Source organism: Panthera onca, chromosome A1 (genome assembly GCF_046562875.1).
Source record: "Panthera onca isolate mPanOnc1 chromosome A1, mPanOnc1 haplotype 2, whole genome shotgun sequence".
Lineage (NCBI taxonomy): Eukaryota > Metazoa > Chordata > Mammalia > Carnivora > Felidae > Panthera > Panthera onca.
The window spans coordinates 158,973,599-158,986,857 of record NC_138339.1 but is presented as its reverse complement, the minus strand read 5'-3'; the positions used below and the strand labels follow the sequence as shown (position 1 = coordinate 158,986,857).

General features: G+C 57.4%; 1 protein-coding gene across 1 annotated transcript; it reads left to right on the top strand.

The window, feature by feature from the left end:
- The first annotated feature begins 412 nt into the window (after nucleotides 1–412).
- Nucleotides 413–12,897, top strand: F10 (coagulation factor X). The gene is made up of 8 exons (XM_060636652.2): nucleotides 413–561; nucleotides 2,117–2,277; nucleotides 5,657–5,681; nucleotides 6,573–6,686; nucleotides 8,271–8,402; nucleotides 9,145–9,398; nucleotides 11,230–11,347; nucleotides 12,232–12,897. Exons 1-8 carry the CDS (start codon nucleotides 492–494, stop codon nucleotides 12,789–12,791), a joined length of 1,434 nt encoding a protein of 477 aa, XP_060492635.1. The 5' UTR covers nucleotides 413–491; the 3' UTR covers nucleotides 12,792–12,897.
- Nucleotides 12,898–13,259: the final 362 nt, after the last annotated feature.

Sequence of the window (13,259 nt, the reverse complement as noted above, 5' to 3'; positions counted from 1 at the left end):
ATCCCATATGCGCCCCAGACAGCCCTGGGCTGACACCTACTGTAGACCTAAGAGTCTGTCCTGGAGAAAAGATGGGACTGAACACTCAGCTCTTAGCATGGCTGGAAGGACAGAATGACCACAGACACAACGTGGCTGGAAAGACAAAATGACCGCAGCCACAACGTGGCTGGAAGGACAGAATGACTACAGACGCAACATCTGCAAACTATAAAATGACACCTTTGTTCTCCTAAGAACTCCCTGTGCCCATGGCTGGCCCCTCAGACCGAGTGCCCAATGATGCCAGGGCCACCCCAGCCGCCCCGGGGCTGCATCTGCAGGGTGGCCCTGCCCCCGCGAGGTCACTGGCCCCCGGCCCCTCAGCGGCCCAGGCTCCAATCAGGAGGCGGTGATAAAAGAAGGTCGACCAGCCGCCCGGGGCCAGGGTGCGTGAACCTTGCCCTGGAGGCCTGTCACGGAGGGACAGACACGCCGTTCTTGGCCACACCATGGCGGGCCCACGGTGCCTTGTCCTGCTCAGCGCCTCGCTGACCTGCCTCCTGCTCCTGGGGGACAGTGGTAAGTGCCCTCGCCCTACAGACTACAGAGGTGACCCCCAGGGAAGAGGGGGGACAGTGGGAACCAGGGTGCTGCCCTCACACCTCCACAGGGTGGAGAGTGGGTGCCCATCTCCTGGCGTGATATGGCTGGGCCTGGTGGCCTCCTTCCCTGTGGGTGGGGAGCCAGATGGCAGGCCGGGTCACACACAGAAGCCGTGAACAGGGAAAGAGGGAGAGACCAAGAGAGATGGAGAGAAGTGCCCCTCCACGGCCAGAGCGAGCCCAGTGGTGGGGGCGGGGGGGGGGGGGGGCGGTCACAGGCAGGGAGGAGCTTCCAGGGCCTAAAGAGAATGAGGTTCAAGCCGGTGCCTCCACCCTTAAGCCAGCTTGGCCAGGGGAAGGGACTGCCTGATTGAAGGCTGGACAGAGGGGGGCTTCTGCAACTTCCAGAAAGGCCAGAGGAGGCCAGAGGAGCAGGGCCTGGGGGTGGGCAGGGGCCCGGCAGCTGTTTGCGTCCTGGATGGAGGGGGGTGGACAGGGCCCGTGGGGCAGGCAGAGGGCACCTGGTGTGTGGGGGACGGGGAGGCTGTGAGAAGAGAGAAACCTAGTGTATAGCAACACCTAGTGTGTACCAACCTGAACATTGAGACACACACGTCGTAATCCTCACCTGCCGATAGTGGGCAAGTGAACTGTATCTGAATCGAGACCGCCTGGCTCCCGGGTTCCAAGTCGAGTCCTGCACGTGGGGAGCTGAGGGCTAACCATCAAGGGTGGGGGCGGAGCTCAGAATGCAGGTCGCAACCAGGAAGAGCAACTTGGAGGGCGAGGCAAGAAGGAAGGCAGAGAGCGGGTGTGGGGCTGAGGAGGAGTCGGGGGTCCTGGTCCACGGTGGAGAGAGAGAAGGTGGTGAGACACCGAGAGCGCAGCTGGAGACGTGGGCGCAGGTGGAGGAGGGTCTGGGGGTCCCGGTGCACGGTGGAGAGAGGGCAGGGCGGGCGCAGCCAGAGGAGGGGTTCCGAGATGCTCGGATCCAAGACCATTCAGCGGGCGGGTGGGGATTCATCTGAGAGCCGCAAATCAATTCAGGGGGATTCTTAAGTGAAGCAGAACAGAAATCAAGTACAAAACTTTGTAATAAGAACTGTTTCTTCAAAGCTATGTTTTCGTGTGTGGTCCTGGGCCTTGATGAAAAGCCTATTTTGGTCGTAGAGCATGATCATAACAGCGCCACAGCTCACCCTTTCGGAGAGCTGAGAGCGGGAAGGGTGGGGGCCGGGCAGGGCACAGGAGGGTGGCCCCAGGACCTCTGGGAAGCGAGAGTCCAGGGAGGGCTTGGGGGGCCAGCGCGGAGCTGCCAGTGAGGCCCCAGGAGGCGGCAAGGGGAAGGAGCGAGCGGACTTGCACACGGAGGGAAGCCCGGGGCCTGGAACAGGCGGGGTCCCGTCCTGGGCTGGCTCGGGGCGCGAGCAAGGGGCCTTTTGCAGCGCGGGGGTGAGCGGACGCCGCAGGATGGGGAAGGGCAGGCAGGCAGCTGAGGCCCTCTCCGCTTGGTGTCCCTGCCTGTCTGCTAGTGTTCCTTCCCCCGGAGCATGCCAGCAGCGTCCTGGGGAGGGTCCGCAGGGCCAACTCGTTTTGGGAAGAAATGAAGAAAGGGAACCTGGAGAGAGAGTGTATGGAGGAGACGTGCTCGTTTGAGGAGGCCCGCGAGGTCTTCGAGGACACCACCAAGACGGTAAGGGCTGGCGCACAGGCGCCCTGTGATGGGTGCACCCCTCGGTGGAGGCTGACCTCGCCCCTGCCGGGAGCCCAGGGCATACCTGGGTACCCCGGGTGTGCGGGGCTGAGACAGGGAATACTTCTGGTGGGGAGACTGAGGGTGGGGCGGGGCCCAGTCCATTAGGAGGGTCATGAGAACTTCCAGAGGCTTTATTAAATCAACTCTAAAACATATGGTGTTCACTTTAAAAATTATTCACGACCTCACTGCACCTCCCCGGGCTGGGCGGCACACGGGGACACGGAGCCCACACAGTCTTCACCCAAATCCACGGCCACTGCTGTACTTGACATCGGGCACCCAAGAGCTACACCCGGAGTTGGTGCGTCGCCAGCAACATCCCATGAGCCAACTCCACAACTGGAAATATGGAAAAGCAAAGAAATGAGAGTAGCTGGAACCATTTCGAGAAAGAGGAATCACGCCGCCCAATTTAAGGACTCACTGCAAAGCTTCACTAACCACAGGGGCATTCGCGTGTGCTGCTGGTAAGGGGACAGGTGCTTAGATCCACGGGACACACCAGAAGGTCCATAAACAGGCCCACAGAAATATGGCCAATTGATACAAACAAAGGTTCATAAGTGAGTCAGCGAAGGAAGAAGTGTCTTTTTCCACTAATGGTTTGGGGACATCGGCACATCTCCACACACACAAGGTCCGCTTTGACCTCAGTCTCACAACTGTACAAAAGTCAACTCAAAATGGATCGAGGATCTAAAGGTAAAACATAGAACTTTAAGGAGAGAATTGTCATGTCATGAAGTTGGGCAAAAATTCTTAGACACAACATTGAAACCATAACCCATGAAGGAGAAAGTGAGTAAATTGGACTTATTCCAGGGACGCCTGGGGGGCTCAGCTGGTTAAGTGTCTGACTCTTGGTTTCAGCTCAGGTTCGAGCACAATGTTGAACTCTGTGTTGGTGGTGTGGAGCCTGCTTAGGATTCTCTCTCTCTCTCTCTCTCTCTCTCTCTCTCTCTCCCCCTCCCTCCCCTGCTCATGTTCTCTGTACCTCAAAATAAATACACAAACTTAAAAAGATTGGACCTATTCCAAATTGAAAACTTGCTCTGTGAAAGACACGGAAGACTAAAAATACAAGCTATTAACTAAAAAAATATTCACAAATCACGCATCTGACAAAGGGCCTGTACTCAGATGTGTAAAGAACTCTCACAACTCAGTAGAAGAAAATAGGGGTGCCTGGGTGGCTCAGTCGGTTAAGCGTCCGACTTCGGCTCAGGTCACGATCTCATGGTCCGTGAGTTCGAGCCCCGCGTCGGGCTCTGGGCTGATGGCTCAGAGCCTGGAGCCTGTTTCCGATTCTGTGTCTCCCTCTCTCTCTGCCCCTCCCCCGTTCATGCTCTGTCTCTCTCTGTCTCAAAAATAAATAAACGTTAAAAAAAAAAATCAAAAAAAAAAAAAAAGAAAAGAAATAAGTGATAACTATAATGGGCGGAAGCGAGAACAGACCTTCCCGAGAGCACATGAAGTGCAAATGTGCACAGGAGCCACCCGACATCCTCAGCTGGCACAGAAGTGCAGACTCCAGCCATGAGGAGACACCACTGTATACGTGCAGAACTGGAACCAGGGACACGGCCAGCGTGGTGCAGGTGCGGGTAGCCTGGGCCCCACCCCTGAGTGCTTACCCTGGAGAAATTACCACTCCTTTCACACGAAAACCTGGATTGCCCCAAACTCTCGCCCTTGTCCCCGCTTGGTGCAGGGACCCACAAGCCACGGCATGGTGGAATTCTACTCCACAACATAAACAAACGACTGATGCACGTGGTGACTTCAACGAGGGTCAGAGGCATCATCTGGATGAAGCTAGTCTCACGAGGGCGTCGGTGCATCTGTATGACCCTCTCGGAGGTCACGGCTGTGGTGGCGCCAGGGGTGCGGCCATCGGGGGCTGTGAATGTAGGGGGCAGTGGAGGTGCGTATCCAAATCTGTGTGTCGGATTTCACAGAACTGCACACCGAAGTAGTTTTGCTGTGTGATCATGTCTTCAGCGAACTGTAAAGAGACAGCATATCCGTGTCCTGGGGCTTCTGTAACTAAGCACAAGCTGGGGGCCTGGCAACGACGGGACTCACTCTCCCACAGTCCTGGCAGCCGCAAGTCCCAGTCAAAGAAGGTGTCAACACAGATGTACAAAACTTCTAGAATACAGAGCCCAGGAGAGGGCCGCTGCTGGGATGCATGGTCTTCCGGAAGCAGAGAGCTCCAGGGAAGGAGCAGGAAACAGGGTCATACGTGTTTCTTGCTACATCAAGAAGTACAAGCCATCATGATGAAGAGCATTCCAGAAAATTCCAAACCTTGTCTTACGCTTTCAGTATGTGCCAGGTGGCAGTAGGGAGATTTTTACTCTCTAGTCTGAAATGTAGGTTAGTTGCTAATAAAGGGATGTACAGTGTGTGCTGGGGGTGGAAACACAGCCCCTGCTCAGAGGTTCTGCCCAGTCATGCTGACCTCGGAACACGGTACAGTGCAGCTTCCCTGGGCACCCGGAAGCACGCCCGCCGACACGAAAGTGGAAAGCTTCCTCTATCAGTGGTCTCAGGGGGATGTGCTCCGTGCCCTCTCCCGGCTTCTGGGCATTGCCAGCCTTGCAGGCCCATCACTCAGGTCTCTGCTCTGCTTCCACGCGTGGCTCTTGAGCACTTTCCGTCTCTCCTGATGGCACTGCCACTGGTTTCAGGTCCACCCTAAGCCCGTGTGGTCTCTTCGTGATGCATACCTTGGTTACATCTGCAAAGACCCTATTTCCAGTTAAAGCCACGTTCTGAGGTTGCACCTGAATTGGCAGTGGGGGCAGGGGGCAGGGGGTACCCTGTTCAAACTACTGAACACAGCAAACAAGTTCTAAGACTGAACATTTTCTAGTGTAATATAGGGTCTTCGTGTCCTATTTTAACTAATTACCAATTAACCATTTTTTCAGTTTAACATGGTTAACCACCAAGCATCTGATCCCTTATTGAATCTTTGGTATTTAACTTAAAACCATTCATTGATCAGCTTGGGGGTAGCAAAGAGAGCAGACCATTCTTGGTACAATCCATTTCTCGGTGGTTAGATTAAAAATAAATGCTCGATATTCAACAGAGATGGTGCATCTGAGACAATCGAAGCCGCATCTGTACAGACGCAGATCTGAACATTTCCCTGTCAGACTCCATAGTGTTAGAGCAATTCGGACCAGGAAAGGCCCCGTTTGGGACAGCATCTACTGAGGTTGAGTGACGAGGTTATGGTTGTCCTCAGTGTGAAATGTCTGTGTTTTCCCTAATGTATTTTAAAATCTTTTTTCCCTTTTAGACTGAATTCTGGAATAAATACAAAGGTGAGATGGTTTCTATTTTAATACTGACTGGGGCTCATTCGGACACTGAAATGGGGGAGAAGGCATTTCAATTTTGACAATTCTTCCTGAATTTCCCTTCTGCTCCTGCTTATAGCTTCCTCACCTAAGACTCTCCCTCTCCGTGTGTTTCCCCAGTAGTTACTGTGGGATTATTTGGGGGGTAAATGTCATGGTTCCGGTTTTGTTACTTGAACGTGGATTTCATCAGCTCGCCTTACTGGAGCATCAACCTGTCTCATCATTTTTTAAATCCAAGGTATTAGGTAGAAACAAAGATCAGGTCTTCTAATAAGACGGAACGTCCACAGCTTGTGAAATGGTATCAATCATGACTCGTGTTTCATTCTGCTAACATTCTTTAAATTTCCCCAAATGGCAGTTGGGCCTGCCTCTAGATCAGATTGTCCAAACGCACCGAGGAGTGTGAGGCCCCTGTCAGTGCTGGCCAGCAGCCTCCACACTCCTGCTCTACCTCCAGACCATTTGGGAAGAGGCGCCCGGACACCTGTCTTGTCGCTGTCCAGCCTAGAAACAGGTGCCGGGCGGCCGCCCATCCTCCCTTCTTCCAGCTGGTCCCACCTGGCCACCAGCCCAGAGCTCCTCACTGTTGAAAACAGGCAGTCAAACATTTTAGCAGAAAGAGAAAAGCTTATCAATAACCCAGTTAGATAAGAGCATCACGTACACAGAGCGCAAAGGCTGGGGGTAAAATGAAGTCCAGCCGGGAGAAATGTTTACAGGGAGACAGGAAGAGCCTCAAGCTTGTTCAAGTGACCTGAACTATGTGTGCCAAGATCAACATAGCAAAGCCATTTCCTTGATGACGGCAGCTGCCTGCAAGCTTCAGGTCCCCAAACCCTGTCTTTGCAGATGGAGACCAGTGTGAAAGCAACCCTTGCCAGAACCAGGGCAAATGCATGGACAGCCTCGGGGGATACACGTGCACCTGCTTGGAAGGATACGAAGGCAAAAACTGTGAATTGTGTGAGTTCCTTTTCTTGGTGTACCTTCGGGTCAGGGTCGCCTGAAGGGTCAGGAACGAGGGAAGAAGCTGAAACCCCTAAGGAAAACATCTCGGGTTCCTTCCGAGGTAGAGTCTGTGTTCCCTTGTGCTGTGCCATTGTAGGAACAGCAAAAACAAAGTGAAAGTGTGTCCTACAATCCACTGGGTTTTAGATACAATGAGAGACACACAGCCTTCTGTGTTCCTCTGAGGGGGCTGCAGCCACAGAGCGTGTGGCCAGGAACACGGAGACCTGGGGTGGTGCTACCCATCTTCTTAAATTCCTTGTGGCCCCGGCAGCGGCTCTGAATCGGCCACTTGGGTTTGTCAGTGCAGATGTCAATTCCGAATGTCCGCAATTGTCCAATTATACAAATCTGATACATTTAGTGAATTCTACAGGGAAAAGTCACTAAGAGTTTTCCTAACATGGTGAGTATGGCCATTAATTTTTTAAAATAAAAATTAGATTCAGATTAGGCCAGTTTTCATTAAGAAAAAAGATACACATTTCTTTCAGATTACTTAATTCGTAACCTTTAGGACGTGCTCAGAGCTGGGATCACTGTGGGACCGTCCCCGACGGGGATCTCGGTCCCGCGTCATCCCTCCCGCAGCCCAGAGCATCCTCTCCTGCTCCCCATCTGGCTGAACCAGAGCCGTTGGGCGTTTTCTAAAGTTTCACTAACGGTGATCCTCTCACTGTAATTATTTATTCATCAGAACCCCAGGGGCAGAATGTACGTAAATTGTCTTGGTGATGCCGCTGCTGTCAGTGTGCGGTCACATGTTGAGCGTGTGCTGGCGACAGTGGGCAATTCTGGCAGAATCGGAGCCCCTGAGCCATGGGGGATGTGCTCAACCTGGCCTGGAAGGCCCAGGAAACCAGCCACGGTCTCACTGTGTCAGGAGCTGCACATGACCTGGGAGGCGGTGTGGCCTCCACCACTTTACAAGTGAGGAAACAGAGGCCCATAGGGTTTAAAGCACTTGCCCAAATCACACGGCTGGTGACAGAAAGCACTCGGCCCGTCTCTGCTGCTGCCTCGCCGGGGCCCGGACCCCAGTCTCCCAGACCAGTTCCAGACCAGTTCCAGACCCTTTATTCCGAAGGCAACCCTCCAGCCTCAGTGGACCGGCCCGTGGCCATGCTGCTGTGCTCCGCCTGGCCCGTGGCCCCAGAGCCCTTCCTCGTGCCAGCCGGCACACACTGGTCGTGGGGCTGTGGGGGGAGGCACGTGCCCCTCTTAGGGCTGAACATGGGGCCCGTGGCGGGGGGGAGCGGGTCTGGGCGCCCAGGGCCCGGCAGACAGCACGCTGGCCCCATGTGGTGAGGGAGCCACAGGGCAGGGACAAGCCTGCACACAGAGCCCCTGGCCCCCAGCCTGCTCCAGGGGCCCGTCCCACTCGCGCGGTTCCGTGCAGTGGCCACCCCTCTGCTGCAGCGGGGAAGGGGGGCAGGCTGACAGTGGGTGGATCTGCCCTGGTGCTGCTGTCCCACCTCCCGGCTGCCTGCGGCCTCGGTGTCCCCGGCCAGTCCTGAGGGCCTACACGTGTCCCCGCAGCCATGCGGAAAGCCTGCAGCCTGGACAACGGTGACTGTGACCAGTTCTGCAGTGAGGAGCAGGGCTCCGTGGTGTGCGCCTGTGCCAGCGGCTACGTCCTCGCGGATGACGGCAAATCCTGCGTCTCCACCGGTAGGAGGCGCGTGGGCCGGAGCGGGACCGCAGGCCCTGTGAGCCGCCTGAGAAACGGGCCAGTGACGCTGCCTGACTCCCCGGGGGAGGTGCAGACGTTGAGGGACTTGGGGGTGGGGGGCGCTCTGCCCAGCGCCGGGCTCGTGGCAGACCCTGAGGAGCCACGAAATGGTCGTGATCACGGCACGTCCTGTTGCCCCGGAGTTGGAGCATGTCCGGGGCAGCGAGGCCTGACTGTGTCTGGGCCGTGGACTTGGGGGGGGGGGGGGAGGGTGCAGGAGCCAAAGGGGGAGCCGAGGACCCTGAGAACAGACCACACGGGCCCCAAGTGACAGCCCTCAGGCTTCCTTTTCCGTGATGTTCCGTGATGTTCTGTGACAAAAGCCGGGCCCTGAGTCTGGCCTAGAGGTTCACAGAGGGCAGGGCCCAGCAAGGGGACGGGGTCCTCGCTGCTCCGGTCCAACCACTCTTCTCTGCGGAAGGGCCTGCCTGGGCTGGAGCACTGAGAGGCCACTGTGCTCTCTCTCTTAGCTTCCTCTGCTTCTCACGGTGGCCCCAAGCGCTCCTCAAAGCCGGCCCCCGCCCAACCAACAGCTGTGGCATCACCTGGGGCGGGACCTCTGTTACCAGCACGTTCCTCCCTATTCCCTCCTCCTGTGGGCCGGGCGGACAGTTCCATTGGGGGGGGTGAAGGGCGGGGGGAGGGGGTCCTGCTCACTGAGGCCGGCCCGTGTTCTTTCAGGGCCTTTCCCCTGTGGGAAACACACTCCGACGCGCAGGAGGAGGTCAGCCGAGACCGCCCATGGCGGTGAGGGTCCCTCTGAAGCCTCTGAAGCAGACGTGCAGGACCAGCACCCTGAAGACCTGCCTCCCACCGACAGCCCTCTGTACCTGCAGCCCTTCAACAAGACGGAGGCCAGCCCCGTGGAGGACTCAAGCAACCTGATCCGGATCGTGGGTGGGCAGAACTGCCCAGATGGCGAGTGTCCCTGGCAGGTGACTGCGGAGCGGGCCTGGCCGTGCCGGTGGGCGGTGGGGACTCCCTGCTGGCTCTGGGGCAGAGCGTGCCTGAGGTGAGAAGTGGGCCCTGTCCCTCCCCACCCAACGTCCAATCCCATGTGTGTGTCCATGAAGGACAGACAGAAAGGAGAGGAGCCCCGGAACCCAGCGCGGGCTGCAGGCTCAGGCCAGCGGGCGGAGTGGCTGCCTGATGGGGGCCAGCCCTCTGTTTGCCCCTCCGACCGGCAGGCTGACACTCTGTCCCTCGGTCTCATCTCTGATTTGGTCAGTGCTAACGAGGCGGGTAGCAATCTGGGGAGAAGTACATCCACCTGTTTGCAATCCACGCTCTCTGGTCGTTGGTTTGGACGGAGGTTTCCAGATGAACAAGTAACACAGGTCTCATGCTTGGAGTTGAGTTTCAGACAAACAATGAACAACTTTTACTGTAATGTGTCCCAAAGACAACAGGGGTTGGTGCTAGAAGCCATTGGATGCTTATCTGATTCGGTTTGACTGGGTGGCGCCTGCTGTCTCTGGCGAATCTGGGAGTGAAATGCTTAGTACCCAAAGCCAACAACAGACCCTCCAGAGCCACCACCACCCTTTACGCATTTCTTCACCTGCCCCACCTCCCAGCCCTACGTTATCAGGGGCCCAGAGGGGAGCATGCGCTCGTGTGGTCACCACGGGGTTGGTGTGTGCTGAGCGAGCGCCACCGATGTGGCTCCGGCGGGAGCTCAGTGGCCCCGGGCCTGCGTGGAGCTCGGGGGGCTTTGGAAGGCCCCCCACAGACAGACAGGATGGGGGGGTGGTGCGGCGGGGACCTGGGCGGCGGGATCCTCTCCAGGGGACGCAAGAGCCCTGCTCTCCCAGTCCAGCGGCCTCGCCATCACGTGTAGGAGAGGAGTCAGGGTCCAGGTCTGGGGAAGACTGACGCCCCTTGGCCCTGCTACTTTGTGCCGGTCACCAAGGTCTTCAGGAACGCTTTCAGACTTGGAACCTTGTTGTTCCCCAACCGGCATGAGCCAGCCACGTGCTGGAACTCTCTAGATAAAAAGGAAAAAGTGCGCCATTTCCAGATTTGCAGCCCGGTTCTCTGGGGAAGAAGGGACACGAGGGCTGCAGGGCCGCCTGGGCCTGCCAGCGCTCACTCCCTGGGGCGATGCCCTCACTCTCAAATCCTGTCGGGGAGAAAGCTGCCCACAGGGGGAGCCCCGTGGATTCCAAGGGATTTGCCCTTGAGTGGTGGCATCTGTGGGCCGTCGGGGGAGGGCCGTCCCAGATACCAGAAGCTTCTCCCCAAACACTGGCGCCCGCCTGGTCTGTGCGCTAATCCGTAGCCATGTAGCTGGCAAAGGTTATCAACAACGACGATCGTTTTTCTACGGGTGACACTGTAGAGTGCTGTGACAGCTCTGGAAGGGACAGGACGGCTCCCTGAAGAAGGAGTCTGGGGTCCAGGAGCAGAAAGTTGAAGCGAGCCAGAAGCCCCTCAGGTGCCAGGCACTAGCGGCGCCCCTGCAGACGTCTGTTGGGTGGACCATTTGGCTGCTCTGTGGGAAGGAGCCACCCAAAGCTGCAGTTTCCGCAGAGCAGCGGGGGGAGGACCTGGGGAGGGGCTGCGGCCCGGCCGTGAGCCCCACGGTGAGGTCTCCGAGCGCGCGCTGGCACCACGCCCCACGGGACACATAAGAAAAGGAGGGGTCGCGCTGCGGGCAGGTGTGCAGGCCAGGCCGGCGCTGCCCTGGGCCTTGCGTTCCCGATGGGGAGGGGAGCCCAGAGGTCAGTCCCAACCTCGGGGGGGACTCCTGCGTGCTCCCCACAGGCCCTGCTCATCAACGAAGAGAATGAGGGGTTTTGCGGCGGCACCATCCTGAGCGAGTACCACATCCTCACTGCAGCGCACTGTCTGCACCAGGCCAAGAGATTCAAGGTGAGGGTAGGTAAGTGCGCCACACTCGGAGACACTAGTTAACACGCCGAACCCCATGGGGGTGCGGGTGGGGGGGGTCACAGGCGAGGGAGGACGGAGAAGGGGAAAGCGGGGGGCAGGGGTAGGGCCGGTCCTCCCCCTTGCCGTCTGTGTCCAGGCCCAGCGCAGCGAGCCTCCCCTCAGGGCCCCTTCCTCTGGGAAGGTTTCCGGAGCCCTCCGAGCACAGAGCATCTGCTGCTCGTGTTTGCGTATGCGGGGCTGTTTTGTGACGTCCGTCCTTCTCCTCCAGACTCTAGACCAGTTCAGCAAAGATCCACCGCAAGCCACACATGCAGGCCATCCATGTGCTTTTTAATTTTCTAGTTCCATTTCCTATTAGGCAGCTTCAAAGTTTATAGATGAAATTAATTTTAGCAATATGTCTTAGTCCAGTATATCCAAAATATTATCGTTTCAACGCGTAATCAGTTCTGAACTAGAACGAGATATTCTGAGTCTGTGTTCTCATGACAAATCTGATGCTGACACTCAGCACGTCCCAGTTCTGACCGGACACCGTCCCGGTGCCAGGCAGCCGTCTGGACAGCGTGGCCAGCCGGTCAGGCACAGAGCCTTCCGCCCCCAGGTGCCCCTGCCGCGCGGCACAGGCTCAGAAAGTATCCACCCGAAGTACTGGCCACACTTAAAAGTGCGGCTGGCGGTCGCCCCTGGGGAGTGAAACTGAAAGTCATCTTTATTTGCCTCGTTACGATTTTATCTTTCAGAGTCTCTAGTGACCATGTTCCATTTTTTTAATATAAAAAAAAAATAACCGCTACTCTCAAAAGCACCGTGCACGTATAAGTGCACGGCCCACCCCGAGCTGAACGCCACTATGTCCTCACCATCTCCCAGGTGAACGGGACACGGGCATCGAGGAGGGCAACGAGGTGGCGCACGAGGTGGACGTGATCATCAAGCACAACAAGTTTGTCCGGGAGACCTATGACTTCGACATCGCTGTCATCAGGCTGAGGACGCCCATCACCTTCCGCAGGAATGTGGCCCCCGCCTGTCTGCCCCAGAAGGACTGGGCCGAGTCCACACTCATGGCGCAGAAGACGGGCATCGTGAGCGGGTTCGGGAAGACTCACGAGAAGGGCCGGCCATCCGCCATCCTCAAGATGCTGGAGGTGCCCTACGTGGACAGGAACACGTGCAAGCTGTCCAGCAGCTTCACCATCACCCAGAACATGTTCTGCGCCGGCTATGACACGAACCCCGAGGATGCCTGTCAGGGGGACAGCGGGGGCCCCCACGTCACCCGGTTCAAGGACACCTACTTCGTCACTGGCATCGTCAGCTGGGGAGAAGGATGCGCGCGGAAAGGGAAGTACGGCATCTACACCAAGGTCACCAACTTCCTCAAGTGGATTGACAAGTCCATGAGGGCCAGAGCTGGGGCCCAAGGCTGAGCGGGGCGGCCTTGCGCCCCACCCCCAGCTGCTGGTGTCTCGTTTGTGCGGCCCAAGGCCGAGCGGGGGGCCCTGCGCCCCACCCCCATTAAAGTCATGCCAGCTGCTGGTGTCTCGTTTGTGTTTGCATGGGCCGGTCTCAGCGGCAGCGCCCGGACCAGATCTCCTGTCTGCGGTGGCGCCACCTGTGTGGATTCCTTACCCTGGTGTTTTCCTCGCTCCGTGGAAGACACGTTCCTCTGGGCACCAGAGCCAGCCTTTCCCTCTCCAAGTTGGGAAGTGCCGTCAAGAGATGCTAGACGGTGGGACAGGAGTCCAGACACCCCAGGACAGCCCCCCCCCCATTGACAGCAGGCTCTTCCGGTTGTGGTCAGGACACTGGGGAGGCAGTGGCGGGGGCTCTGGGAGCAGGGGCGGGGCGGGGGTCCCAGGAAGGCTCTCTGAGAGCCTCTCACTGGCCCCGATGCT